Consider the following 27,857-nt stretch of genomic DNA (forward strand, 5'->3'; position numbering starts at 1 on the left):
GGCCCGCTCCCGCCTGCGGCCGCGCCGCTGACGCGACGTGTCTCTTTTCCAGCCAAGTCTTGATTCGGAGCAGAGTCCTCCGGGAAAACGGGAAATACATTCCGAAACAGGTAGGGAGCTGCGCGAACGGCTTCGTGCTTGAGACAGGGGGCAGCTGGCAAACGAGCACAAAGCGAGAAGTCGTCTCCGGGGAGCGCCGTGGTTAGCCGTGCTCTCGGGCGTCGGGCAGCTCCTGCACCGGTGCCCCGTGGGGTCGGGCCGCCTGGCTGGGTCTCCCCTGGCCCGGAGCAGCGTCTACAAGGGCGGTCGGTAGCAGATGCTGAGGAAACCTGGACACGGGACCACTGGCCCTGCCTTTTCCCCGACATTAATGTTAGCTTCCACTGCTTGGTGCTTTAACTGCGTACTAAAATGAAGTCTGCGTCCAAACCATCGTGTTTAACATCTGCCATCAAATACACAGGGATTTAATAAAACCTTGGGATAACGAGGTAGTCGTACAATGTCAGCCGTAATGTTTGCTCAACTAAAAATCAGTCGCTCCTATTGGCTCGGTTGCTGCCAGATACGTATATTGTAAAATCCCAAAGTCAGCTGCGGGGAATGAAAATGGCCGATGTACCGGTATCAGTACTGAACCAGCAAGAACTTTGCACAAAGCGCTAAGGGATATTTACTTAATGTGGATTCTTCTTCAGAGAATTCTTAGAATTATTTTAGGAATTTTAGAAAGCCAGAGAACTGGTACTCTGGATCCAGGGAAGCAGAAAAGTGAGGAGCTTTAGAGCATACGGGCAGTGAAGTACCTCCCGAGAAAGAAGGGCGAGTTATGAAAGAGCTCGTTAGATGTCTGCATGTACAGAAATACAATAATGCTTCTGTCCTTTCATTTCTTACGGTGTTGGCATTGACTCTTTTTGTTTTCAGTCTTTTCTGACCCGGAAATATTTTTTTAATAACCCAGAGGATGGATTTTTTAAGAAGACGAAAAGAAAGGTAGTGCCTCCCTCACCAATGACAGGTACGTTAAGGTACCATAAATACAGCAGGGCAGAAAAAACTATAATTTTCTGCCAAGGCAGGAAGGTGAATCAACTTTGCAAAGAGCTCAGTGAATGTGAGGGAGAGGGTGGGACTGTGCAGCTGGGTATTGGGGAGGAGGGGGGAGCGAGATCCCTCTCTTTGGTAGCAATGTCTTAGGTTACTTCACTTTGCTTAACTTCAACCCCCAGCTGCCTGCAGCATCTCACGAGACCACAACCACCTCAGTGTTGCCAGAAATGGGAAGTCCTGCTCTCACTTGTGTCCTTTTGTCAGTTATTTGCACCAGCTCCTGCAGGACCTTCTCTAAACTGATTTAACTTATTAATGTGGCCAAAGATGTCAGCAGCAAATTAGCTGGACAGTTTGTTGTCCCTTTTCTAGCTAAATCAGCTGGCAGAGGGGTCAAGCAAGTTCAGCGATCTGGAGGAAGGGATAGGGTCAGACACAGCAGAGAACACGACACCCTTTTGGCAGCAGCAGCCGCCACCGCCACGCTGGCTGCTCATCTCACTTTGCAAAGTATTTTACAAGTGGAAAATAATAGATAGGGGATAGGACAATACTAGATAATGGGATAGGGCTGTTATCTCCCATGCAGTTTCTTAATTAAAACAGCTGACATTGGTGAAGTAAGGTAATGTCTTGTGATACACTGCTACTTTACATCAAATCTATGATTTGCAGATCCTACCATGTTGACAGATATGATGAAAGGGAATGTAACCAATGTTCTGCCTATGATCCTCATCGGTGGTTGGATCAACATGACGTTTTCAGGATTTGTCACAAGTAAGTGTCTGGAGTAACACAGCCCATGGATCTGGCCGTGTTTCTGATGATGACCTCGAGGGTCTGGGCTGCATCAGAGATTTGCTTCTCTACCTGAAAGCAGTCGATCGGAAGCAGTGTGAATTTGGCTTACGGCGCTGCCACTACTGACTCCGTGAACTGCATTGATTTGCTTGCCCCATAGCAAAGGAGGGAAAATTATTTTCAGAGTACCGGCCATGGTCACAAAGAAAATAGCTCATGTATTCGGGAACAATTGTAGTGGCAAAACCAATATTTAAATTTATTAAAACTGCCTAAATTTCAAGCTGATACAGTGGATTTTCCTCTGAACCTGTGCAGGGAGTTGGTTACTGTGTAATGCAGGGTGTACACATCAGAAATACTTCCTTAAATTCACAGTTCTGTGTTTTTTCTTACTGCTTATGATAACTGTTTCCTTAACAAAAGACATTCCCCTTCACAGTCGCTAACAATACCTGTGATGGTTTGGCCATCTGATTAAGTTTCAAGAAGTCTTTTGATATTAAAATAAATACAGAACTACAGCTTTTTCAAAAGTACGTATTAATTTGTTATGGTATGCATTGCATTCAGACTACATTAGATTTAATAAAGGAACTATCTACTCGCTTTGCAATTATGTAGTGTCACTTTGTGAAACTGGGCTTTTTTTTATCCTGCAGCAAAGGTCCCATTTCCTCTGACGCTGCGTTTTAAACCAATGTTGCAGCAGGGAATTGAACTGCTCACTTTAGATGCGTCCTGGTAAGCCTGTGTCCTCAGCAAGCAAGGTCGAATATTCACTTGGAAAATTTTGAATGTGTTAATAACCCTTGAACGGTCTGCGCGTGCTTCTGAAATGAGATCACAAGCCAGCTTTGAACTGAAATCAACCATGCTTGTCTGATTTATCAGGGTGAGCTCTGCTTCCTGGTACTTCTTGAATGTGTTTGGACTCAGAAGTATTTATACTCTCATCCTGGGCCAAGACAATGGTAAGACACTGTCATTTTGGTGAAAGAGCTGGCTTCTCCTTCCATGGGATGACTTCTGAGGGAGGCTGGGGAAGGATTTCTAAGTTTCCAGCCAAAAAGCTCTTGAACGCCTCTCTCGCTTCTGTGAGGTTACTCTCCGCTGGCCAGGTTTGACATCACCTGCAGCAAGTACCCAAATCTTCTGCACCAGCCATTGGCTAACTGCTCGTAAACTCCCATGGTAGTTAACCCGTGCTTCCCTTCCCATTAAATTGGTGTGCAGAAGTTTTGCTCTCAGGCCTGCTTTTATTTCTGGCAAGTATCGGTTTTAAGGAACGCTGCAACGATTTCTTAATGCTAGATGCAGGGCAGGACAGATACTGTTTCTGGGGGTATTGGGAATGTAGAAGACCATCCTTTCCTCAATTTGTCTGCATATTTTATGTAAATTTAGCTAAGATGTAGGGGGTGGGAACAAGATGTCTTGTGAGAACTCTTTTTGGCATGTTAGTATTGCATTCTGGGTGTTTCTGCAACTTTCTAGTCTATAGCTAGAAACCAGCCTGGTGGCACTGTGCCCCAAGAAATGCTGTTTAAATGACACAAATAAAAATCAACCTCTCGTTTCTCTTTTGTAGCTGCAGATCAGTCTAGGGTGATGCAAGAACAAATGACAGGGGCAGCAATGGCCATGCCAGCAGATACTAACAAAGCATTTAAGGTACGGTATTCCCACCTGCATTCCTCTTTGCTGTGAACCTACAGGATTGTAGGCTATATGTAACTCGGCCTCTCCCTGCGTCAAGTAAGGGAATTGCTCTGGATTCCTGTTCCTAAAATTAGAGCTGACAACTGATGAAGGGTATGGAAGCTGCCCTGGGTCTGGCAGAGCCCTAATACCCTGAAGTAAACCTGATTAGTCAGTCGTTCCTGATACAAAAGCTGAAGTTATGTGCCATCTTCTGCTTTTGCGGAGGAAGATTTTTTTTCTTTCCCTTGAGATCTAGTTCCAAAGCAGAAGCTGGCTCCCAAAAAGTTGTGTTAGAAGTGCAGCTGAGCCCAGCAGGCACATGATGGAGCTTGGATAAGAAAATCAAGTAAGCGAGTTAGCTCAGTGGAAAATCTGTCAGGGTTTGACTGTCTTGAAGTTCTCCTAAGCAGTCTCCATAGGCACTTGCGTATTAGACTGCCTCTACCTTTCACAACCCTAGTTCGTGCACGAAGGGAAGGTCCTGGTTTCTGTTTTTATGTACTATAGTAGAGATTTACCCACCCACTACCTGCTGCCTGGGAAGTCAGGATGGTCTGCTCCTGCAGTTTCTTGTATTCCGTAACCTTCCTGGTTAAAAAAAACCACATCACCCAGCCAGAAGCTCAGCCAGGGAAGAAGGTGGCTGCAGTTTGCAGCTCTGCTGCAGCAGTGACCGTTCTGTCACAAACTGTCAGCACTGAGGTGCAATTCCAACCAGTACCGTGCGCTCTCCTGGCTCGTGTCTTTCCCACTTCCTTTCCAGTACTGGCTGTCCAGAGGAGTGTGGCTGTTCAGCCGTGTAAGGACCTGAACCAGCTACATGGCCCCCAGCAGGAACAAAGAAAGCAAGCCCATATTGCAGAAGTGTTCTGGCCAAGAAATACAAATCTCTTTACAGGCATCGCATGACGTGATTTTGCAGGCTGTATGCAGCTTATTCCACGACACTTACTGGAGCAGCGCTTAACAGACTAAGAGGAGGAGAGATTTGTGTTCGTAGGTGGTGGCAAATGAGTAGCGGGGGAGATCATTCTCATATTTAGGATGAAATTTGTTCTTAGGTCTTGGGCTGCTATGGACACTGTGCTATACTATGGCTTAATGAATTAATGAACTCTCCAGCTCCAAGGGAGCTTGTTGGTCGGAGAACAGTCTAACGAGGCACATCAAGTCTGTGAGCAGCTGCAAAAGTTTTGGCCTGTAACTGTTTCTATCAAATGTCTCTGAACTAAAGAATTAACTAACCACAAGGCCCTTGGCCCCCCCAGAACAGAATTAGCTCTGTTTCTAGAGACAGCTCTTTTAGAAGAAATGGACTATTCCAGAAGATGAGAGGGTTTTCAAAAAGTAGATAATGTCATTTTTCTAATTTCTATGATGTACTTGTATTGACCAACTATCTAATACCCAATTAAGTGTAAAACACTGATTTCAGAGAATTGACAGGATTGCCAGGTTTTTAATAGAACTTGCTTTTGTTGCAGTTTCTAAGGTAAGCACTGCTTTGCACAGTTCTTGTCTAACTACTTTAATACTGTGTTGCTTTGCTTTCTCTACCTCTGTTCATTATCAATGCAGACGGAATGGGAAGCTTTAGAATTGACTGATCATCAGTGGGCCTTAGAAGATGTCGAAGAGGAGCTCATGGCAAAGGACCTCCATTTTGAAGGCATGTTTAAGGAAGAACTTCAGACCTCCATCTTCTGAATTTGAGAATATGCTTTTGTCTCTTCTTGTAAAAGTAATTTGAAAAGAAATCTGTTACTTAAAACTATATAATGTATTTTAGCAAGGCTGAGAATAAAAGGAAAACACCATGTTCAGAACTGCAGTTACCTTTGATTTGAGCCCCAGGACCAAGTATGTCGTATTTGAGCCAAAGGCTCTCGGTGTGGGTTTCTAGCTGGAATTGTTTCTCTTCCTGGGAAATGTATGCTGGAGAAGAGACCTAAAATTTCTAGTTCTAGTACACAAAGAGCGAACTTGGTTGAGTTAAGGAACTTAAAACTTCGTGAGACTGAAAAAGTACAAGTAGCGCGTATGCTTCTGGTTTTATGCTTTTAAACAAGTGAATAGCTAGTTATCCTTTGCTTTTGAACAATTAAGACAACATCACGTCAACGATTCAAAACTGACAGTGACAAAGTCTCTAACGCATCTTCAGAAGCAGTGTGGGGACTCAGTTTCTGAAAGCGGTGGTTGTCCTTCCTCTTTATACTCGTTTTCCCATTACAATAATCGGGGTTTGAAGATTTCTCAGAAGGAAACAGAAGCAAGAGGGAGATACTCACCACTTGCCCACAGCAAAGCATGGGACAGCTCACCTTCCTCTCGTAGCCAAGCCTGCACCAAGGCTCCCCAGTGCTGCAAAATCCCATCTGCCGCCTTGTGCCCTGGTCAGCCTGCTGGTGGACACACCGGTGGTCACGGGGGCAACTTCTGGCCCCCTCTTTGCTGCTTTCGTTCCTGGGCAGAGCAGGTCCTCAGAGGTCTTTGGGCAGCGGAGAGCCAGAGATGGCATTTCTACGCAGAGGTAGCAAACACACAGACTATTTCCCCATTAATTTGATCCCAAGTCCATTTCTAAGCACCTCAGACTGCCTACAGAGCCCTTCCTGCCTGCCACACTCGCAGCAGGATGTACACCTCGCAAGGGTGCCTGGCTGTTCCCTGTAGTCCCTGTTCAGTTGATACTGTTCCAGGTGGGGGAAATAAATACCTTGTTCTAAGCCTCCTGCCTGACCATCTTCTTGCACTGTAGGGAACAGGGAGCGACTGTTCCTGCCTTGTCCTTCTGCAGGAGCTCCTCAGATCGCTCTTCCCCAGGGAGAAGAGTCCTAGCCTGGGGAAATGCTTCTTAGAAGCTGTTCCGTGCCCTGTAGCTGTTATTTTTTTCCCCGTCTTTATTCTGAGCCTGTTTTTTTCAGGGTGAAATTGCACACCCTCTTCAAAGCAGGAGCTGAGCCAGGACTGAGAGACAGCCTGTTTTTGGTTCCTACCAAAACCATCTCCCTTCTGAACAGGAGCCTTAGCTCAGAGATGCTCTTTTCTGCCCCAGAGACCCCTTTCCTGAATGCAGTAACAGTGCTTCACTGACAACACAACTTGTGTTTCAGGTTATTTTTCCCTCCCTTTTGCAGTGGGGAATTTCATTTCGCTTCATGTCCTCGGAGTTCTTGTATAAGCCGTTCCCGCACGCTGACACAGAATACCCAAACGCCCCCGCACCCAAAAGCTACCCCTTTGCTTTCCCTTCTTCCCGTCATGGGTTTCACACCACGCTTCAGTGGTCAGCATTTCATAGCGAAGCTCACCATCTGCCGTTCTACACTAAGGCTCTTCTAACCCTCTCTCAGGCTCCAGCTAAGATCAAGCTCCTCCGCTATTACACTGTAATCGCAACATGAAGACTTCAAACCTTCTTACCGGGGCTTCACAGCCTGCCTTGACCTGCAAGATTTTGACAATCCCCCAGATCCCCTGCACGCACACCAATGCTAAATGCACACAAGCCTGTTACATTTCGCTTCCTCAGTCTTTTCCAGCGTGCTCTTGTGTACGCGTTCAGGTTGCCCTGAGGAGGAAACTGCAGCGACTGCAGGACAACTATTTCAGTGCTACAGCCACAAGAAGCCCTGATACCCCTGGAGAAAACGGACAGAAGGAAGGCCAGGACCGCCCCGAGATCCGCAGAGGAAGAAGAATGATGAGGAAGCCGTAGCTGAGGCTACCCAGCACAAGAGAAAGGCAAGGACGGGTTTTGCTACAGCACCAGGTATCAGCAATCCAGCGCCACAGGCAAGAAAAGGCAACCCTGCAGCGAGCACGAACTCTCAGATGTAGAGCACGGCGCAGGCAACGGCTGCTTTTCTCCCAGATCCCCACTGGCAGAGAAGGGAAGGGTTGGCTCCGCAGGACTCACCCTCCCCCAGCTGAAAGAGCTCCTGGAGCACCAGGCATCCCCACAACCAGCAGTCTCAGGCCACATAATGAAGGCTGAAAATACAACAAAACCCAGTTTCAGTGCAAACCACTCTTTAATTTTCCTCTTTGTACAATAGAGCCAGCCACTTACAAAGTGCTAGTCTAAAAAACAGGTCTGGTATTACAGCACACACACACACCCCAGCTACAGCCCATCAGCTCAGAGGCAGAGAAAGTAAGAGCTGGGCCACTTTTTCTGCGGTACAACCGAGTCTGTTCAGCATCTGAGCATCGGAGATTTAGCCCCACAGTTTCTCAGTGTCGGCACAGGTAGGGAGGCGAGGAGGAGAACAAAGGATACTGCAGATTGATTTTTCTTTTAAAAAGGTCTTTTACTCCCCTCCCTTTCCTCTCTTCCCCATTTCGGAATGCCCACATGATTTTCTTTCAGGGTAAAACGAACAAAAAAATGCTGATCAGAGTAATTCAGTGCAGTGCTACAGCTTAAAAACTGCTTTTTGGATGCTCCCCTCAGTAACGAGGAAAAAAACAGAAATACAATATTAAGAGCTGTAAAAATCCCAAACAACCCGAAAACCAGAACAGCAGAAGCAATTAAGCAATTCTGATCTCAAAATTCAGATTTCAATGCTTTAAAAGCAAAATTTCGCGGAAGAGGATCACAACGCTAGTGCGCCAGCCAGAGGCAGCCCGCCCTCCTGCTCTCTATCGCCTTCCAGCGCCCTGACTAAGGGGCCGCAATGTGCTGCCCTCCCTTCTCCCATTGCTCGGAGCAGGAGAAGACAGCGAGTAGCTGGCTGGGCTTTTGCTCGGCTGCAGCACAGCAGGGACGGGCACCCAACAATTTCCTATGGGGCTTGTCGCTGAGAGCTGTGGAAAGAGAGCTGAGCTGGCATATTTGGAGTTAAATGGATGACCGCTGTTACGCTGACCATCAGAGGTGGTTATGGTCAGCAATGAAGCCACAGGGCCTGTGCACAGAGGACCGAGTGGCTGCAAGCACACATTTCGGGGGGGGGGAAGCAGAGCAGTAGCCTGCCTTAGCCTTTTGTTCTGCTAACACACTTGGCTGCAAGAAGGGCTGCAAGCACACATTTCGGGGGGGGGGGAAGCAGAGCAGTAGCCTGCCTTAGCCTTTTGTTCTGCTAACACACTTGGCTGCAAGAAGGAAAAACCCTCCTGTTTGGTTCACCACCTTGAGCTAGATCTTCCCCCAAAAAACACAGACTAAGGCTCTAGATTTTTCCCTTTTTCACAGGGAAGACCAGTTCTCCACTGAGGACTGAGCTGATCTAGTGCTCACAGGAGTCCTCATTCAAGAAGAAAGCTGAACTTGAGTCCTGCAAGTAACACAGACAGTAAAGGAGGACAGAGGGAAGAGCATTTGCCAGTTGCACCGAAAGATGGAGCAGAACTATTGAACAGCTAAGGCAAAGAGAGACCTCGGACAGGACCTTCACACCTGCAGCCTCACAGAAGATGAGGGGGTGGGGGATCTAAACAGCAGCGCTCAAGGGTGGAAGAGCAAGGCTGAAACAGCAGTCCAAAAAAACAAAAGTCGCAAGAGAAAAGACTGAAAACTCACACAATCCATCGCATTGGGCTGTCATCCTTACAGGCGACAGCTCTGGGGACGCAGGGCTGAGCTTTGCTGGAGAGAAAATTCCAAGGAGCCACATAAATGAGCAAAAAAGGATAACAATGCTGCCACTGCACAAACCATAGGAGAAATGGTGGAGGCAGAAAAGTACTTACAGAGCAGCCTGGAAGTGAGGGGTGTAGGAGATGAATGGGGAGGACAAGAAATCGCCAACCTTATGGATGACGCCTTTTTCTGCAGAATAATGGGAGCCAAAGCCGTAACAGCTGTATCCTGCATTGCTGTGGGGATCAGCCTGCATATATGCCATACCATAGGCAGGTATGATTTGCTTCCGGTGAAGTTTCCTACATTACAGGATTCAGTGTTCACATGAAAAAAGATGAGTCAAAACTGCCCAGAAGAGCCTCAAATGCATCGGTGAAAGGACACAAGAAAGAGAAACCTTTGCTGCTTAGCAAGGGGACCAAGGTACGATGGCAAAGACTGCAACAGACAGGCCAAATGTACAAAGATTTGAACCGAGCTTCCAGAAAGGCTGCAGCAAGCCTCCCTGACACAGGCAGAGCCCAACAGCAACACCAGAGAGCTGGCAGGAAGCCCCCATGCCGATTCACAGAATCGTACCCATTGTACTCCTCCAAGGGCCCCACAAGGCCCAGCTGTGGCCAGGCCTCCAGCTCAGGCTGTACTCTCCCGACCCCAGCTACAACCCTCAGGCCAAGACCCACAGCCCCAGCCCAGCTCAGCCCCGACCCCTGCCTCTAGCCACACAGCTCAGCCAGATTTTAAAAAGAACTTTATTGAAGCTCCAATATATATTATTTTTGGCCTCTAAATACCCAAGTGTCAGCACCTATTCCTGGCTCTCCAGTGCTATTCTGCAACCCCCAGCACTGAATCTTTCAGTGCTAGATTTTCTGCTTGACTCCTACAGAAGGAAGAAAAAATTTCAGACGCCTCAGGCATGGCTTTAGAAGAGCGACCGCTAACATGGTGGCCGAGTGCTGGAGGTGATGTTTAGTTGGTATCCATGCCGTCACACTCTTCTTGGGGAGGAGATGGGGCAGTATGTTCCTCACTGTTTCGGCGCTGATAAAACAGCACATATGCAGCTTTTGTCTACCAAACAAAGAAGAAAACCATCTGAAACAATCCACGCAGCTTGGCTGGAAATATAACGCCCAAAGCAGGGAACCACACTTTCAGCACAAATTCAGATTAGCCTCAGGCCAAATACTCACCACTATTTGGTCTTCTGAAGCCACCGATACACTGCTGTCATCGAAGTAGTACCACTTGTCGTTCACTTTGTTCTTTGCGTAGGCAGTGTCTGTCAGGAGAAGAAACTGCAGCTCAGTACTCCAAGGAAGACCAGTAGGTAACGCCACGCCAGCTGCGCTGCACCAGCGACGCTCAAGACTCAAACTGAGCATGCACGGGAGGCCAGGAGCTAGCTTTGACATTAACTATCCCAAACCTAGTTCACCAACATACACATCTTCCAGAACATGCTAGCTGGTCCAGCTAGTCTAGAACCATGTCCCACATACCAGACTTACCCCTGACAGCCGAGATGTAGGGCAAAGAAACTTAGGGAAAAAAAAAACCATAGTGTTTTGTTCACCCCCCTTGAGCCAGAGCTTTCCTAGACACAGTTTGAAGACGCTGCATTTTCATTTTTCACATGAAAGAAAAGTTTTCTCTTGATGATGGATCTGATCTAGTGCTTGCAAGAGTCCTCACTCAAGAAGGAAGTTGGACTAAAGTCCTGCAAAGTCTCTTCCAACCAAGACTTCTGTGACCATGATCTCCAATCTCAAAACATATCCCCCTTCAGCCAATGCTATCCTACAGCGACATACCCTACGAGTTAAGCACATACACTGCCAAACAGGGGTTCCTCATCCTCTCATAGTGAAATACTTCTGGGTGGTTCTAGAAGCATCATCTACAGCATGGATCTGCACAGACACCTGATACAGGGATCTCCACCTACAGATGTATTTCATCTATGCTGCAACAAAACCAGTGACAGAAAATACAGACTTGTCATACATAACAAAGGGTTTTTTTCTCCTGATGGCATGACATTTTCCCTGCTATGTGAGCCCTTGCCAGCGCAAAGGTGGAGACATTCTACTGCAAGCTAGTGCCAGCTGTGCAACCAAGAGGTCCCAAGAACTACACATTTGTCTGTGGCTTGTTTTAGAAAAACTCTGGAACAAAGGAAAATGAAAGGGGGGAAAAAAAAGTGCTTTAAATTGCTATTGCAGCAAACAGAATTCAGGACAAGAAATGCAGAAAGGCATCAGACCCAGCTTCATGACAAGGTATGCCCTCTGCTCTGTCTTCCTGGCCTACAGGTGACTGCTGCTCGTCAGACCTTGTCTCACCACCACCGAGGGAACCTGGCAAGCTCCTGCTTGGCTGGCTTGAATGCTGGCAATCTCTGCTCTGCAGCTGTCATGCTGCAACCCACACTGGAGAAGCAGCTGCCCTCTGGTGTGCTGCAGGGCAAGAAGCTGAGTCCTGGAGCTGAACTAACAGCTTACACTGAAGACTCTCCCCCACGCTCTCCAGTAAGAAGCTTCTTTGCACAATTTCATGTTCGGCATTGAAAAACCTTGGACTCCACTCACACGTTGGGGAACACCATCACACACTCCAGTGACTACTAACCAAGGTCCCACAGGCATCAGAGTCAGACCTCAGGCAGCTGCAAACTACACAAAAACTGACTAGCTGCTCTGCAAATCCTAACAGGAAGGACGTTACCTTCCAATATGATACCCACCTGCATACACAACACAGGTGAGTTTTGGACTAGACTTGCTTGGTGAGGGCTGCTGCACGTCTCCAACACACAGAGCCCTCCCATGACCCCTCTGCCTATGTTTGCTCACGTACAAAGGACAGAGAAGCAGTTACTCACAGTGGCCTACTCCCATGGCTCCATAGTGATTGGAAACAGCAATGAGGTCGTACACGTATGAGCCTGCTCTTGGGTCACAGACAAACTCGGACATGTTTAAACCCCTGCAAGGAAATCCAAAAGCATCAGTACACCAGTAATCAGCATGACACCAGTGAAGCTCTGCAGGCAGGCAGCACTGGTGGAGATGTGCTGCACTCTGCTGCTCAACAGCCAGATGTTATTAGCGTAAAGACCAGACATGTCACCCCTCCCACACAGGGCAGGCCCTGGTAAACACATCAAGCGCTGCCAAAAGATTTAGAGGGAGGTGCTGAATAAGACAGGTCAGAGTGTCCCTGTGTAGGCATGAAAAGTCAGATAGGAGTAGTAAGGTACACACTTCATCCTGCAGCAAGATGCTGACAAGCAGAAGCAGAGGGATGAGGCAGGCTTTCACCTTGTACTTGTGCAATCCTCAGTACTACAAGTACAGCTCTGTCCAACAAATTTGCTAAACTCTCTGTGGAAGTTCAGCAGAATCACAAGGATTTAACCTAATTTCAGAAGAAACAGTACCTCCTAGTAACTAGTGTTCTTTGAGACGTGAAGAACTGATTAAGGTTAAGATTAAAACAAACAAACAAAAAAACCGAAACCAAAAAAAAAAAAAAGAAAAAAACAACTTGACTCATGCCTGTTGTCTTACAGTTCAAACCCGGAAGACAGAGCTGTTCCAGTTACAGCTTTAATAACAAGCCCACCCAACAGTAACATCAGAAGTAGATTCCTCTTGACCAGCTTCTTCAAGCTCTGCCTAGTTTGAGGGAAGAATCCTACCTGATAGGGAATTCCACAACAGTGTCAAGCTTATCCCTCCAGTATCTGCTGTATGAGAAGCGTTTTAAATGCACTACCAAAATCCTGGGCAAAGACCACAAGTCAAACTTCTTTGTGGCCTGTTGATGTTTCTTACAGTTAGGGCAGTACCTGAGGAAGGAGTAACAAACAAGGAAATGAATGACTACGTTAAAAGAAAAGCTTCTGGCCTTCCATTAAAAGATGCCTCAATAGTGCAGTACAGTCCCTGCCTTATAGAAGGCATTTTGGCTGTGGAATATGCAGGTGAACACACTTCCTCAGAGGTTTCCAAACTGCAACTTGCTTTCACTTTATAGGCAAAATGTCCTATGGCAAGTGTGTTAACTGAATATTGTACAAAAATTTGTTTTTCTTTTCTACATTAAAAAAGAGGTTTAAAGGTCCCGTTACTTCTTTATTATCTCCTGATGCAGCTCAAAGAGGTAACAGTTGCAAACACATCTATAGCATGTAATTGGAAATCAAACCATCACCTACTACACTGTAAGTTATCTTCTTACACAGCTAGCAAACAACCTCCAAAGATCATCTTACTGTCTTACTACACAGTAATCACATTTTGATCACTTAGGATCTGCTGTACCTAGCCCCTCTGGCTAGGGATTTCTGGTAGAGTTCGGGGCAGGTCAGGACTGGTTCAAGCTAGAAATAATACAGGATGAAAGCCTAAGGTAGCCACATGCTTTCACTCTATTACCACAACTGCTTCCTCTGACACTGTCTAGAAGACAGATGTATGCTGGGGAATTAAAAATAGCCTGATCTTTGGAAGCCACAAGCCCATGGCCACTTTATTAAAAAAAAAAAAAAAGGCAGGAAACAAATACTTTTTACTAACCCACATCTGCAGCCTATTGAGTCAATGACTTAACACAGAACTGATAAGACTTCTCACAGATGAAGACAAAGGGATAGACCCAGGAAATTATCAGAATCCCATGACAAATAATGTGAACTCAAATAGTTATGGCATTTTACGATAAACATGGCAGGCAGCCAGAGGCTCTTACCACGGGTCATGTTCACCAAGCGTTTCCATAGTAGTGAAGAGCTCTATGCAGTCTCTGAGGGCTACCACAGCCTTCTTCTTCTGTGGTTGTAACATACTTCCATGTTTTTCAAATGCCTGGTGAAAGAGATGCATGCTTTATTCAATTCCACATAGTCTTTAATCCTTGACATCACGAAAAAGAACATGCTCACCTTCACCACGCTGCCTATTTCTGCCCCCCCTTCTCCACCCACACAATCATCTCAAGCTTCCAGCCACTCCTTTCTTGTGTTATGAACAGTCCGTAGAGAAAATATAGTATGTCCTTACTTCAAAGTTGGTGGGGTTTGGGTTTTTTGCAAAAGAGTAACAACAGGTTATTCTGTTACAAAACAGGATCCAGCAGAACTCTCACAGAAAGAATACTGAGCTTTCTACTAGGCTCTATGAATTTGGTTTCAGGTTTCTTTTGAGTTTTGGGGGTTTGTTTTGTTTGAGTAGACTATGAATTAGAGTACTTAGCTTTGAAATTAAAACGTCTACTTTTCAGAATACACTGGAAACAGATCAGCAATTATAGATCTATAGACCTTATCACTAAAAGATTTTAAGTAAACATATCTCATGCTGGTGACTCCAATTTTTATGAAGGGAGCTACACCTACATTTCACCATTTACTGTAATATTTTAAGTACCATGCAAATTTACATATAGATTATTTATGAAAAGAGCATACTACAACCTGTGCTTCCTGTTCATCAAAAAGTAGCCTCCGTGTATCAGAATCCCAGTCAATAGCAAGCGCAGAAAAAGCTACAAGAAAGAAGAAACATTTATTGCAAATGTGTAAGGAGAAGGAAGAAAAAAAAAAACATAGCAAGACAATAATTACCATTCAGTTTTAAGATTTTTCCTTCTACAATGGAGCTTATCTCGGAGGTCCCAGAGGAATTCACGAGGCTAAAAGTGAAATGCTGCTTCTTGCAAGGCTGCAGGTCTCTTGCTGACTCGATCTGCATACAACCCTCAGAGTGGCAGGGATCAACTTCTGCCAGCTTCTCCTTGCCTTCCTGTCCGCCATCCTGATGCTCCATCTCTTCAATGTCACCTGGCAACATTTAAAACAAGTACAATATTAAAGAGCTTCATTGAAAGTTTAGAGTGACACCTCACATTGACAGCTGTTTGCATGAGCCTGTTATGACACACACTGATTACTCAGAAAGTAATGAAAAGACACGGAGAAAAAGAAATCTGTGCTTGCTAACCACTACCTCTGAAGTTGTGGAGTTTTTGGAAACAAACAAACAAACAAACAAACCACAAAACAAAAAAAAACACCCACCAAACTTTTTTTTTTTTCCTTTAGCAGATGCCAGGTAATGTGCTGGGTTTTATATCCTAGTATCAGACATGACAGAGAGTGCTCAGTTCACAGACGGTTAACAATCACACTTTCTGATAGCACACCTTAATAAACATCCCAAGACAGAATCAGCAAGGTTGCAGTTGGGTGTCTTTACAGAAGGGAATATGTAAGTCTCCAGGAAAGTTATTTCCATTCTTTGGGGAAACTGGGCAGATTTTTTTCCCCATTTAAAATTTCCCATTTAACTTGTTCTAGTTGTTACTCTCACAGCAGCACAAGTGAATCGTTTCAAAGAAGAAAGAGAAACATGCATTTGCCATTAATGTTAAAAGCTTCTTTGTAAGCATCTAACCTAGGAATGAGACCTCATGATTCTAGGTCCATGAATAGAAAATACCATTTCCACTTTATTTCCCCAGAACTTGTCTTTGTGACCTAACAAGCCAGTTTTCATCACCAAAGGGCATATTAGGAAAGGAGCTGCCTCTGGAGGGAGGCACCTGAACACCTAATAGGGAAGCAAGGACTTCCCTAACATTGGTCAAGATGAATGCATCCCGTACCTTGTTCTCCTGCTCCTGGTTACACACATCTGATCTCCCTTGGAAGGAAAACGTCTACAAGAATTCTCACCATATCATGCAGAAGTCCTATGCAATGGCATGGTTTAATCATTGTGAAAAAACAATCTGCTAGAGCTTAAACCAAATATACACAGTACAAACCAAATACTAATAAAAAGCTTTAAGTGTTGAAAAGCTTCCAGCCAATTTTGAAAGGACTTTACCTTCAACCACACCATTGGAGCCATTGCAGGTTCCTTTGTCTGGGCAGGGTGTAGAGTATTCTTCCGCCAAAGGGAGTTTCACATAGCGGCTAAAGAGAGGGAATATGTTTATCATACAATGTACATCAGAACAACAGCACCCCTCTCCATCATCAGTTCTTGTTGTCCAATCCCCTCAGCAAACCAGAACCCATCCTGTACAGCATCTCAGAATGAGTCAAACATCAACAATTCAGTAAGTCTCTGTTCTCACTGCTTGTTCCAAGTTTTACTGGCAGTAAATGGAAAAGGCAAAAATAAGTTACGGTGACCCCATCTGAGAGCCCTGAAAACATGGTCTGAGTTCTGCTCCTAACCCGTTTTGCAACACCAAGCAGATAGCTTCCCTTGTGACCACCACCAGCATTCCCTTACGGCCTGCTTTTACAGAGCCCAAAAAACTAGGACCTTGAAATGTCCCTGGGGCCACCAGACACTAATGCAATGCAAATCCTGGTCTATACGCCACACACAAGTCAAGGAAAATTCTTCCCATTAACAAGGATGCAGTAATCCTGCTACAGTGCAATTGAATAAGCAACCACTAGAACTTTGCATAGGATTCGAAGGTGCAGACATGACTTACCTGATCTGCTCCAAAACCACACTGTACAAGTGATCCACAGTGAGCTTGTGTTTCGGCACAGATATTAATAGTGGCTGACCAAAGAGTACGGTCCCTGAAGTATTGCTGGATTGCCTCATTGTCTTTTCCCGAAAGTAAACAGAGAGAGTAACATACTCCGAGCCATCCTCACTTGGCTTGCAAACTTCGTATCTGTTTGAAAGACAGATATTTCCACAGGTTATTTCCACTGCCAAGAAGCACAGCAGGTAGAACCAATATGAACTCAGTCCAACAAGTCTCTCCACCAGGTCCTCCTGAGAAGTACAAAAAGGGTTGTACTCTGTCTTCATGCCACAGAGCAGTTTCCTGAACACTTCCCATGGCTCCCAATGGCACAGGATACATATCTACCACCAACTCGACTGCCTCTGTCTTTATTCCTAATTCACATTCCTATTGCCACTCACCTCTCAAGGCATTACCCTGACAACTACAGGTTGCTTCAACCAGATCACGGTGTCAGTGAAAAATACTAAATGCACTTTGAAATCCCTCAGACAGTGTTTGTTCCCTCTGGAGAAAGAAACCCTCTTGATACCTTGGGTCTTGCATTCTCCCAGCCTCTCATACAGTTAATGGCCTGAGCTCACATTACTGTTTCAGAAAACCTAGAGTTTGGAAACATCTGCTTCATAGAAAAATCCAAGGACAGTAAACACACAAGAAAAACATTCTGGAAGAAAATAAACAGCTCTGGAGAACAGTGAGGAGACTGAGACACAGCTTGTGCTACTGGGCGAAACAGCAAATCAGATATTCGCAGATGTCAGAGTCAAAAGAAACCACGTGGTCCAACACTATCACATTGTTCGCTTCAGGACTATTCATTACAAAAGATTCGCACTGCTCTTTAATTTGGTGAGTCACCTGTCCCAGACTTATCTTAAAACTGAAAGAGAAAGAAAGATTTCATGAAAGATGTCACTACGCATAACGACCAAGACCACAATCACATATCCGAACGTACCAACTCTTAACAGCTCTCTTACATTAGACAAGCCACTTCCCTTCTCTCAAGAGCCAAGAAACATTTTTTTATTCCTGTGTTCAAAATGCCCTTGTAGAGCAGAGAAGAGAACAAATTTCAGAGTTGTAGTTCTGTTCCATCCTATTTAAACAAAAAGGGATCCCAGCTCAGGGCCTGCACTGAGTCAGTAGAGTACATGAAGAAAAATATCCTTCCAGAGAGTCCCAGCCCAGCCAACCAAGAGCATTAGAGATCAGAGCCAGCATAAGACAGTCCAACGCAAATGGATGTTGAGGTTTTCTATACTGTCAGTGCTATTCAGCTGGACGCCAGCACTGGATACAGTTCACACATTCTAAAGTTTCCTGAGAAACAGCACCACAAAGAAGTGAATTACTTTACTTAGCACTATTTAAATAACAAAAGACCATACTCAGTCCCAGAATATCATCTACAATCAACTCCAGGTCCTGTGAGACCCTTAAGCTGGACTCCTATAAAACAGATCAGTACACGACAACATGCACACGTTCCTCAACATTCTTGTGACTGCCTCTCACACCACCTACACTGTGCTCTGCAAGCAGCAATTAATGCAGCCCCCATTTATATTCCACCCTCATGCACCTGAATGAAGCCCTGCCCATGCGACGGAACAGAAGGGACAGAAAGAAAAAGCGAAGTATTACCCATATGCAGGTGTCATCCATCACAAACAGCCAGCATGCTGTACCCCTACAACACTCTGCAAAAGAGCATCTCACACACTTCTCACTGAAACATAACAAATTTGGTTACTCAAGTGCCCCTCTATCCACTCCACCTCAGAACAGCTTTTACATACTAGTATTAGAGGCAGACATATCAGAATCAGGATCTGTCATTTTCTGAATGTCTCGAGCAACAGCCATCCCTTCTAAAAGAAAAAAAATAAATCTAAGGTAAAATATTTATCTATAGTTTAAGGAAGGCTATAGAGCTGATACTGGGAATTCCTGGACAATACACTGTAATTCTGTATCTTACAACTTAATTGAAATAATAGAACATAAAGATGATGCTACACCAGACTACACAACACGGTTTTAGAAGTCAGAGTCATTAGCTCAGCTGCTACCACACTGCTGAATATTGGCTGGTTGCCTTTATAATTCATAACAACTCTGAAAAGTGTCTGAAAACTGCTAAGCAATAGGGTAGTACTTGACCAGTCTTCTTCATCAGCGTTATGAAGGCTTCAGGTCTGTGGTTATAATTCAGAAAGGAGGTAGTGAGCAATGAAGTTTGCAAACTAGAGTTAAGCAAGTGCACAGGAGCATGAAAAGCTACAGAAAGACAAGGCAGAGCTACATGAAAGGGCACTGAAAGCAAAAAAATACTCTGAGCTAAACACCAGGCTAATATATACGTTGTATGCTATTGAAACATTCCCTCCCAAGTGCTGGGATCTATGATATTAATTCCAGCTGGAAAACAGTATGTGGATCACATCAGTCTATAGCAACAACCAAGAAAAGAAGTGTGTTTTGTATGAGAACAGAGAAGAGTAGAAAAAAATGCCATTGCAGAAGCTGACAAACGGATCTGTCTGAATAGGATTACTGCTGCACACCAACCAGAGATACTGCTGTGAAATTATGATAGGTTCAAAAGTTGACCGTAAGAATGAACAGGCAACTACAAAAAACCTGGGTGAAAAAACCTGGCTGCACATATTCTGATCTCTTCTAGGAAGTGGAAATACTCCTAATCTGTTTACTTTCTTTCATAATACCAGAACACATACAAACAAGTAAACTAGGAGAAAATAAACTTCAGATGTAACTTTTTCAGACAACAGGTAGTTTGCCCTGTAGAAGTTGGTCACAGGATTTTGCCAGTCTTACAGAGAAGCAAGATTATAAAGGATGAGGGAATTAATCCAGCAAGATTTTTTACAGAGCTAAAAAAAAAAAAAAAAAGAGATACAAGCTCATTTTGGAAAGGACACAAACCCTCATTTCAAACAAGAAAACACCTATTTCAGCAAGTGAGAACAAACTTCCTAGATCAGTCTGCTACAAGATCTCACACATCTCAAACATTTAATATAAAACTACTAGACTAGCTGGTTTGCTGACCTAACTAAGTCAGTTCAACAATTGTTGTAGCCTCCGTCACGTTAACAAACCTGACACTTCTGCAGCCAGTCATGGTTTTTCAAGATCATGAACTCATCTAAACATAATACACAGCATGTTGTAAGGGAAGGCAGAAAACATGGTATGTATGGCAAACTAAATATATCTTATCCAAATATGTGCACTTTTATAGGTTAAAGGTGACCTGCAAATCAATTTGTGAAACTTTTATCAATGTAAACAATACATATTACATTATATGCCCCATTAGCCAGGCTAAGAGAACAGGGGTATCTAGTTTATCCATCAAAACATTTTTCTTCTTAGGCCTTAAGAACTAAGAAGAAATACTAAGAGTGATACCCTTGAAACGGGCTGTGGAGTTTGTTTTCAAGTGGTACTTACCTGACCCCTTGTAGGCCGGCTCCAAGCTCCAGCAGGATCCCTGGGTGATGTGATATCACCAGCATGGTGCATGTGTGGGTGTTACATTGGAGCGGGAGCCGGAGGTCCTAGCGGGGCTGGACTTCACAGAACCTAAGAAAAAGAAATAGTAAGCATTTCGGTTATGTGCTGAATGCTGTTCTCTGCTTAGCCTGGAGAATGAGAGCATTCAGCACAAACACTGAACTGATGTTGTCAAATTGATTTGCAGACCACCTTTACATAAGTGACTTTCCGATCATTTGCCACAGATCTCCCTGTCCTTTCACAGGAACAACATGCCTCGAAAGAAACATCTACAATGCTGTAAGAAGCGGGCTAGTCCCACCATTCTTTGGCTGCACTGCCCCTACACATCGTGTCAGTGATCTTGCTTCAAGTCTTACATCAAACCCCCCTATTTCTGCAAGCATCTCACCTCTTCTCTGATGCTAAATATTAACACATCTTGCATTTCCAAGCCTGTCATGATGAGAAAGAGATAAGCACAAAGCCTCGTGAAAGAAGGGACTTGGAGAATTCCAGCCCCAAATTCTCCTCCCCTTTCAGGTGACCTGGAGAAGAAAATGTGTAGTTTTGTCCTTTTGTGTAAAAGAAGCCAGGTTCATTTTGGGATGCATCTGAGAGTTAAGGTCACTGAAATGTCGAGAAGCCCAGTAACATTCACATTTCTTCTTTTTGAAGTTTTACTATCACAGAGCACAACAAGTAAGGTAATACACCACAAGAATCGATGAGCCAGAAACTGAGCAGCTGAAAGGGAAAATATATCTTGGCCATTCACGGAAGATTGGATTTTTTTTTTTAAATTACTGTCCATTCAGCTTAAATTCCAAATGACGTGAAAATTCTCAATGCATGTCTCAAGATGTCCAAGGTGCCCTGCAAAAGTCACAGACAGCTGAACATGTCTTCCCTCATATTCCTACGGTGAAAACAGGAAAAAAAAATACAGCTTTTCCAACCACTGAAATCACCCAAAAAAGGTGCAAGCTCAATATTCCCACCTATTGCCCATTTCACAAATATTCATCAACAGCACAGTCTGGACTACAATATCAGTGCTACAGACTGTGTCCTCTGTCAAGCAAATATAAGAAAAACAATAAAGAATATTCCAGCTACGCTACTCCTGCTGCAACATGTTGTGTCAGTTCCTGCTCAGTGACCTTTACAACTGAAGCATTGCAAGACAACAGTACAAAAGTACTGACGACTTTTTTTTTAAATCACATCCCTGCTGGGGCACAGATCTTCTACAGTATTAGATTCTTCCTTGAATTTTGAATTGAGACGCATGTTGCTAGCTAGCTAGCGCAGAATACTCTAAAATCAGAAGTCTGTCAAACCAACAGGGATATTGTTGTCATATGCAGACCCAGGTCTGGCTACCGCTTTCAGCAAAGCAAACCTGGAGAAATACTGCAAGAGACTGACCATTTATATTTAATTTTTTCTTTCTTCCTTGCTTATAAATCAATTGCTATCTTGTCAGCCCAACTTAACGCTTTAGAAAGTCTTCTTAGTTTATTTTGTGGCAATATCCAGTATAACTGTAGTGCAAATACACTTTTGATGGGTTAGCATGATTTATTGAATCTTTTTTAGGTTGTTATTTATTTCAGTTGTGAATTTTGGGTGAAAATACTGTCACTGTAAAACATTACACAGTTATATTTTCTAATAAAAGGCAGCTGTTCCCCTTCATTAATCGATACAAAGACAGTTTTCTTTCAGGAACAGAAGAGAGATACATTAGTCAGTGTAACTAGTGATACACCCCACAACTACATCACCAGTCAGCACAAGGGGATCTTTTCCAAGCCAAACATTTTGTGGACTATGCAGGCATACAGAGCCATCCTTCAAGTCATAAGAAGCAAGTCTTTTCCTCTCACTTCTCTAAAGAATCGGCCTTGATTTAAAACCAAAAGAACAAAATGCTTTTTAGTGGGCACTAATGTCTTCTTCATTGACTATGGGGAAATAAAATGTTTCTCAACTATACATTATTTCAATTACATATTTTTAGTTTCAAGTGGAAGCAATTTTGTTCTTTAAAGGTGGAAGATTCTGAAAGCCTTAAGATTTTTTTGAAATATTTTTTATTTTTCCATTTAACAAACAGCGAGATATTTGCCTGCAATCTAAGAAGGTAAGTTGCTGGGATATCAGAAACTCCTGATGTTACTGGCAGCAGCAGCAATCTGAACATACGACCACCAGGTTACCACATTCTCCAGCCATGCATCACACAACACCTTCAGGAAGGCAACAAGCCCTGATCTGACACGTTACTGTTGATAACTTCTGCCAGACTTGTGACAGCTTGAGGAGCACTTGAGAAGTTTCTGTTTAATCCGCCCCTGCCCCACTCTTGATCCGCTTCCACATGTACACCAGGACAGCTGTATGCAGAGCAACACGGCACTCCACGCCGGACAAGAGAACGGTTATTTTAACACTGCCCTGTATCCTGACCCAGGTTATCATCTAGTTCCACAGTTACATCAACCCAGCTAAGGTGCAAGAATGAATGCTGAGTGTTACTCAACCAGCACTTAGGATAAGCATAAGCTCTGTTTTCATGCCAAAAACATAAAAAGCAGGAAATTTTAGGAACACTAAGCCAGTTAGGCTAGAAGGAAGAAGTTAACCAGAGAACACAGGAGGAGTGAATGGGGCTGCTCCTGCTCTGGTTCGGGAGAAGAGGCCCACAAAGAAAGCGTGCACTGCAGTGCCTGGGTCCAGCCCCAAGGTGGGTAGCAGTGGTAGGTGCAAGTCAGAGCAGCATTTGCTTCTCATCAAAAAGAGCAAGCAGACAACCCAAGAGAAGTCCCAGCACTGAAGGAAAACATACAAGGGCCAGTGTGACAGCTAGAAGTGCCGGGGTGGGGTTCTGTGCAGGAGTCCTCTCTAGCAGGTATAAAATCATCCTTTCTGCGAGAAGCAGAAGGCAGAGATGCACCTCCATGGCTACACGTACATTCCACGATGGAAAACAAGTTTTGAAGCCAGCAGGACAAAAATATTCACATTACTTTGGAAGTTATGCACTTTTTTACCAATGATGTACCAAGTCCAAACAGGCAATATTACCACTCCAAAAGCAACTCAGATAATTCTCAGTCTTAAACATTAAGATTTAGAAAGCCTGAAAAAACTCGTACAAGACAGTTTCAACTTACTGAAGAGTTTTAATTCACAGAGATCTCAAGGATTCCTCAGACCATGGGCTAAATACAGAGAAAAAATAAAAACATTTCCTGCAAGGAAAAACTAAAGAAAATCATAAATTTCTTAGAAAGATACTAGAAACACATAATACATGGAATAAAAAAACAAAACAAAACGCCTTTAGCATATCCTTAACGTAGTCAGTTTGCAAGAGCCCAGTGAACCAAAAACCTAACACAGCTAGTCTGAAATCCAACCAAGTCCTTTCAGTGACAATTTTCAAAGTTTCTGCCAGTGCCACTACACTCTCACAGCCTGCTCACCTCAGGCTCTACAAGCAAGTAACAGCAAAAGGGTAAAAATTCCTAAAGAATCACTCAAACCTGCAGTTCAGAAGTCCCGAGTTGAAGACCCACCCTGATCGCTCCCCCCTTGTACTGGTCTTAACACAAAACCGATGTACTGTCAATCCCTCCTTCCACACCCACTTCAGCAGATACAAGACCTTAATAGATGGAAACAGAGCAGAATTTAAGAACCTTCGCACTGCTATTACCATTTCTTGAATGATTTAATTAAACCTTAGAACAACTAAGAGCAGATTAGAACACCTAAGAGCAGACTTTTTATAACCAGACAAGGTAAGCAGATTGTCCACGACAAAAATAATTATGCTTTTGCCGTTACATAAAAAGTTTTGCTCTTTATGAACAAGTGTTTCTGTGTTGCGTTTTTGAGACAAGACTCCCTTTCAACAAAAGAATGCTATTTTTTAGCTGTAGGTTAGAATATTACTTTACATGTATTTTTCCTGGCAGCATCACCCATTAAAGAGAGTTCCTATGAGCAGCTTACTCCTAATCCTTGCCCTGGTGCCTGGCTGCTTGCTCTTGTCCCAGTGCTGAAAACATCTTAGATGGTTTACATGGAAAAACAGGATTAGCAAAACTTCCTCCTGCTACCTCTCCTCTTCCTTGGAGGATTATTTTTAACCCAGGTCAGTTCACTCACTATGACTATGACTCATAGCATCACCCCATTTACAGTTGTGCCTGCACATAAAAGGAAGTGGTGACTGCAAAGTAAAATACACATGGAGCTGCAGTTCAGCTAATGCTTCCCCCCCCCGACGGAGCAGAGCTAATTCGGACAGTTGTTTTCTGTGGAGGAATATGCAACATGTTATGCCTGTAGGAAAGTGGGGTATTTTTGTAATTACTATTGTAATAACACACTTCTTGTTTTTTCAATGTTTTACTGGCTTCAGAGACAGACTTACTTACAATCTAACCACTTCACAATACCCTCACAAAACAGATTTCACAGAAGCCAAATGTCCTTCCTAGGCATCCTAACTGGCCACACCTTTAGCTGCAATCGAAGAAAACAACAACATGACAAGAACCTTCAGAAAAACTCAATCTCAGCAATGAGGTCACAACAGACAGCATGACAGAACAGCACCAAGCAGTATGTCACAGCATCCCAAGCAGTATGTCACAGCATCCCAAGCAGTATGTCACAGCATCCCAAGCAGTATGTCACAGCATCCCAAGCAGTATGTCACAGCATCCCAAGCAGTGGAAGGTACCCACAGCACCAGAGTATAGTAGTGCAAGACTTCACACTGGCACAACAATTTTACGGAAGCAACATCCCTGCACTGGAACATTCTCACATGAGGAAGACTGGACTTGTGATGAAGGGCTGGATTTGACCTCACAAGCCCCAGGTTCAGTTGTGAGCCTCAAAGTCCGTTTTGCACTTCACATGCAATATTTTTCATTTTCCAGCTGCAATAGAGGAATGCTACTTTTGCTCTCCTCACCAGATTTCACAGATGACTAGAGACATCTCATCCACCACATGTATGTAAAACATCAAGCACAACCAAATTCTCAGCTTCGCTGAAGTCCCTCGCAACCACAGTTAAGGCACAAATAGTGTAAGCGCCAGTCAAGAGTCTATCAAGAACCTCCAGTCATGGTTAGCTGGGCGCTGTAACAACTATGTTGGGTGTTAGAAGAGGCAGAGTACAACAGCTTAGACTTCATGCTATCCTAATAACAGCTCCAAGGCTTTTGGCTGATTTGGAGCATAAGAACAGTAAGCTTGAGCTTGCCTAAAAATGCCAGTGAAAGCGTAACTGTAATCCAGACATAGATTATAATCTATGAAATAGGCTTGTAGAAAGTTCCAAACTGCAGATCACAGACGAGACAAAAAGTTCATTATCACCCAGGGCCATGACTTCCTTTGTGTTAGGAAAACACCTACTGAACACTGCACATGCTGATCTGCTGCTAGAAGAAGTGCTGCATCACTGCTAAGTCATGCAAAAGGTCTACAGGAAGGCTTAGGGTTTGGGGCTGGGGGGGAGGGGGGGCAGAAATCGGGTTTTATATCCTGAAACCAAAGCGAGTGTTTTGTAGTATTCTTTGCATCGTGGCATCTTCCCACTTTACTCACACAAAGATGTCGTCTTTTGGCATTATATGATTTAAACCTTCATCCATTTGGAAGATTTTGTGGAATCGATGATTATACACGTCTGTCACCACCATCTAGAACAGCAAGTGATATTTGCAAAGAGATTATAATAAAAGCTTACATAAATTTAGGCAAACTAACTTTAAATTCAAGCAATAGTTTATTCCTATTCTTTATCAGAATTTTCAGCACACCATCAGCACTGTTTTCTATAAGAGCACCCAGCAGCTAATTAGCTGTATTTGTTAAGATGGATCAGAAAAACAAAGCAAATAACAGACTGATTCTACAGAGATACTGAGGAGATGCGATTCCAACAGCTGGTGGAAACAACAGCACAGATCCCAACATCAAAGCAGCAACAGGCTAGGATTTCAGGCACAGATCACTCACATCTATAATTAACTGAAATAAATTAAAGTGCTACGCTGGCATCCTGAAAATACCCCACCAACAACAAAACCATTCCCTCTGGAAAAGCTCACCTGATCTCTTTGTTATTAAAAGAATGTTCAAGAAGAGGTGGACCCAAAACAGACATTGAACATCTCTCAGTACTAGGAAACTACACTATCAGAAATGTTGGGGGTGGGGGCTAGCTTTCTGCCCCTTCTCTTAAACCTCTCTACTGCAACGGAAGTATCAGAATAAACACATTGTTTCATGTATCTTTTAAATTTACAATCAAAGTACAGCATTCAAACTTGTTAGGGTTTTGTCACTATTCCATTAAGTTCAGCTTATCACCCATTTAAAAGCTAAGCCACCAAAATGTTTCAAGAACAAACATTTATCAAAATTACTGTGCTGCATTTATCCTTACATTTTCTGCAGGAACACCAGAGAGTTTGAAGAGTGATTCACACAGATCCGAGATGGCCCCCATCATCGGCACCACAACCCGGTACTAGAAACAAAGATAACATCATGCTTACACCAGGCAAAATAAACACATGCAAGGCAGAGAGCAAGAAAATGGAAATAAACCCTTTAACTTATACGAGTTCTGCTGAAGTTAAGGTCACAGCCACACACTTCAAGGTCTTCTGAATCTCAGCTCTACTTTACAAAGCAGGGATTTGGAGGGAATGAAAGACCCTTGGAACAGTTGGCCTTCTGCTTTGAGGGTCAGCAGAAAAACCCCCCAAAAAAAAAAAAAAAATCACCAGACACAGCAGCTTGCTCAGAACATAAAATTGCTGTTTATTTTTCTCATGAAAAACATCCTAGGGCCATTCTCCCCAGTGCCTCTGGAGGTCAAGTCAGAAGTCTTGACAGACAGGAAGGCAAACGTGTGTGTGGACTGCATACAAGGATGGACCCTCCTGAGCAGATCGGACCACTTAAACCTTCATTTGATGGGCAATGTCATCAATACAGGCTGTAGTTTACTTCTTTTTAAGAGTTCTGTGCTGGACATGCCCTCAGACTGAAACAAATCCCCAGAGCTCACCTAGAACAGGACACACCATGTATTATACTGCACTGGGGCTGGCTGGGAGGGAGTTACTTTCCTTATAGCACCCTGTATGGTGCCACGTTTTGGATTTGTGGCTAAAACAATGTTGATATCACATTGATGATTTAGTCATTGCTAAGCAGTGCTTGTGCAACGTCAAGGCTTTCTCTTTGTCCCCACTATGCACCATCAGCAGGTAGGCTGGGGGTGGGCAAGAAGTTGGAAGGGGATGCAGCCAGGACAGCTGTCCTAACTGCCCAAAGGGCTATTCTGTACTATATAATGTAATGCTCAGCAATAAAAATTGTGGTAGAGAAAGAAAGGGTGGTTTTGGCTTCCAAGGTTATTGCTCAGACACTGGCTGGGCACTGGTCTGCTCATGGGAAGTGGCAAGTGATCTCCTTTGCGCCATTTGTGTCATTGTCCCCACCTCCCCACTTTTCCTTCACCTATTAAACCATCTTTATCTCAACCCCGGGGTTT

At 44.0% G+C, this 27,857-nt stretch overlaps 2 protein-coding genes across 2 annotated transcripts in view; one reads left to right on the forward strand and one right to left on the reverse strand.

Annotated features, from left to right (window-relative positions):
* Positions 1 to 51: 51 nt before the first annotated feature.
* EMC3 (ER membrane protein complex subunit 3) lies at positions 52 to 5,387 on the forward strand. The gene is made up of 7 exons (XM_009334224.1): positions 52 to 110; positions 928 to 1,021; positions 1,729 to 1,833; positions 2,520 to 2,601; positions 2,752 to 2,831; positions 3,449 to 3,531; positions 5,140 to 5,387. Exons 2-7 carry the CDS (start codon positions 1,015 to 1,017, stop codon positions 5,266 to 5,268), a joined length of 486 nt encoding a protein of 161 aa, XP_009332499.1. The 5' UTR covers positions 52 to 110; positions 928 to 1,014; the 3' UTR covers positions 5,269 to 5,387.
* Positions 5,388 to 9,387: 4,000 nt separating this feature from the next.
* Positions 9,388 to 27,857, reverse strand: part of LOC103925502 (ubiquitin carboxyl-terminal hydrolase 4-like) — a 48,057-nt gene continuing 29,587 nt past the window's right edge. The window contains exons 11-21 of the mRNA XM_009334233.1: positions 26,739 to 26,822; positions 25,895 to 25,989; positions 16,676 to 16,867; positions 16,051 to 16,139; positions 14,787 to 15,002; positions 14,637 to 14,707; positions 13,913 to 14,028; positions 12,861 to 13,010; positions 12,042 to 12,145; positions 10,351 to 10,439; positions 9,388 to 10,228 (exon numbers count right to left, since the gene is read on the reverse strand). Of these exons, the coding sequence (XP_009332508.1) occupies positions 10,127 to 10,228; positions 10,351 to 10,439; positions 12,042 to 12,145; positions 12,861 to 13,010; positions 13,913 to 14,028; positions 14,637 to 14,707; positions 14,787 to 15,002; positions 16,051 to 16,139; positions 16,676 to 16,867; positions 25,895 to 25,989; positions 26,739 to 26,822 (1,308 nt within the window). The 3' untranslated portion in view covers positions 9,388 to 10,126. The remainder of the gene's footprint in view (positions 10,229 to 10,350; positions 10,440 to 12,041; positions 12,146 to 12,860; positions 13,011 to 13,912; positions 14,029 to 14,636; positions 14,708 to 14,786; positions 15,003 to 16,050; positions 16,140 to 16,675; positions 16,868 to 25,894; positions 25,990 to 26,738; positions 26,823 to 27,857) is intronic.

Source organism: Pygoscelis adeliae, unplaced genomic scaffold, assembly GCF_000699105.1.
Source record: "Pygoscelis adeliae isolate BGI_AS28 unplaced genomic scaffold, ASM69910v1 Scaffold411, whole genome shotgun sequence".
In the NCBI taxonomy this organism is placed as follows: Eukaryota; Metazoa; Chordata; class Aves; order Sphenisciformes; family Spheniscidae; genus Pygoscelis; species Pygoscelis adeliae.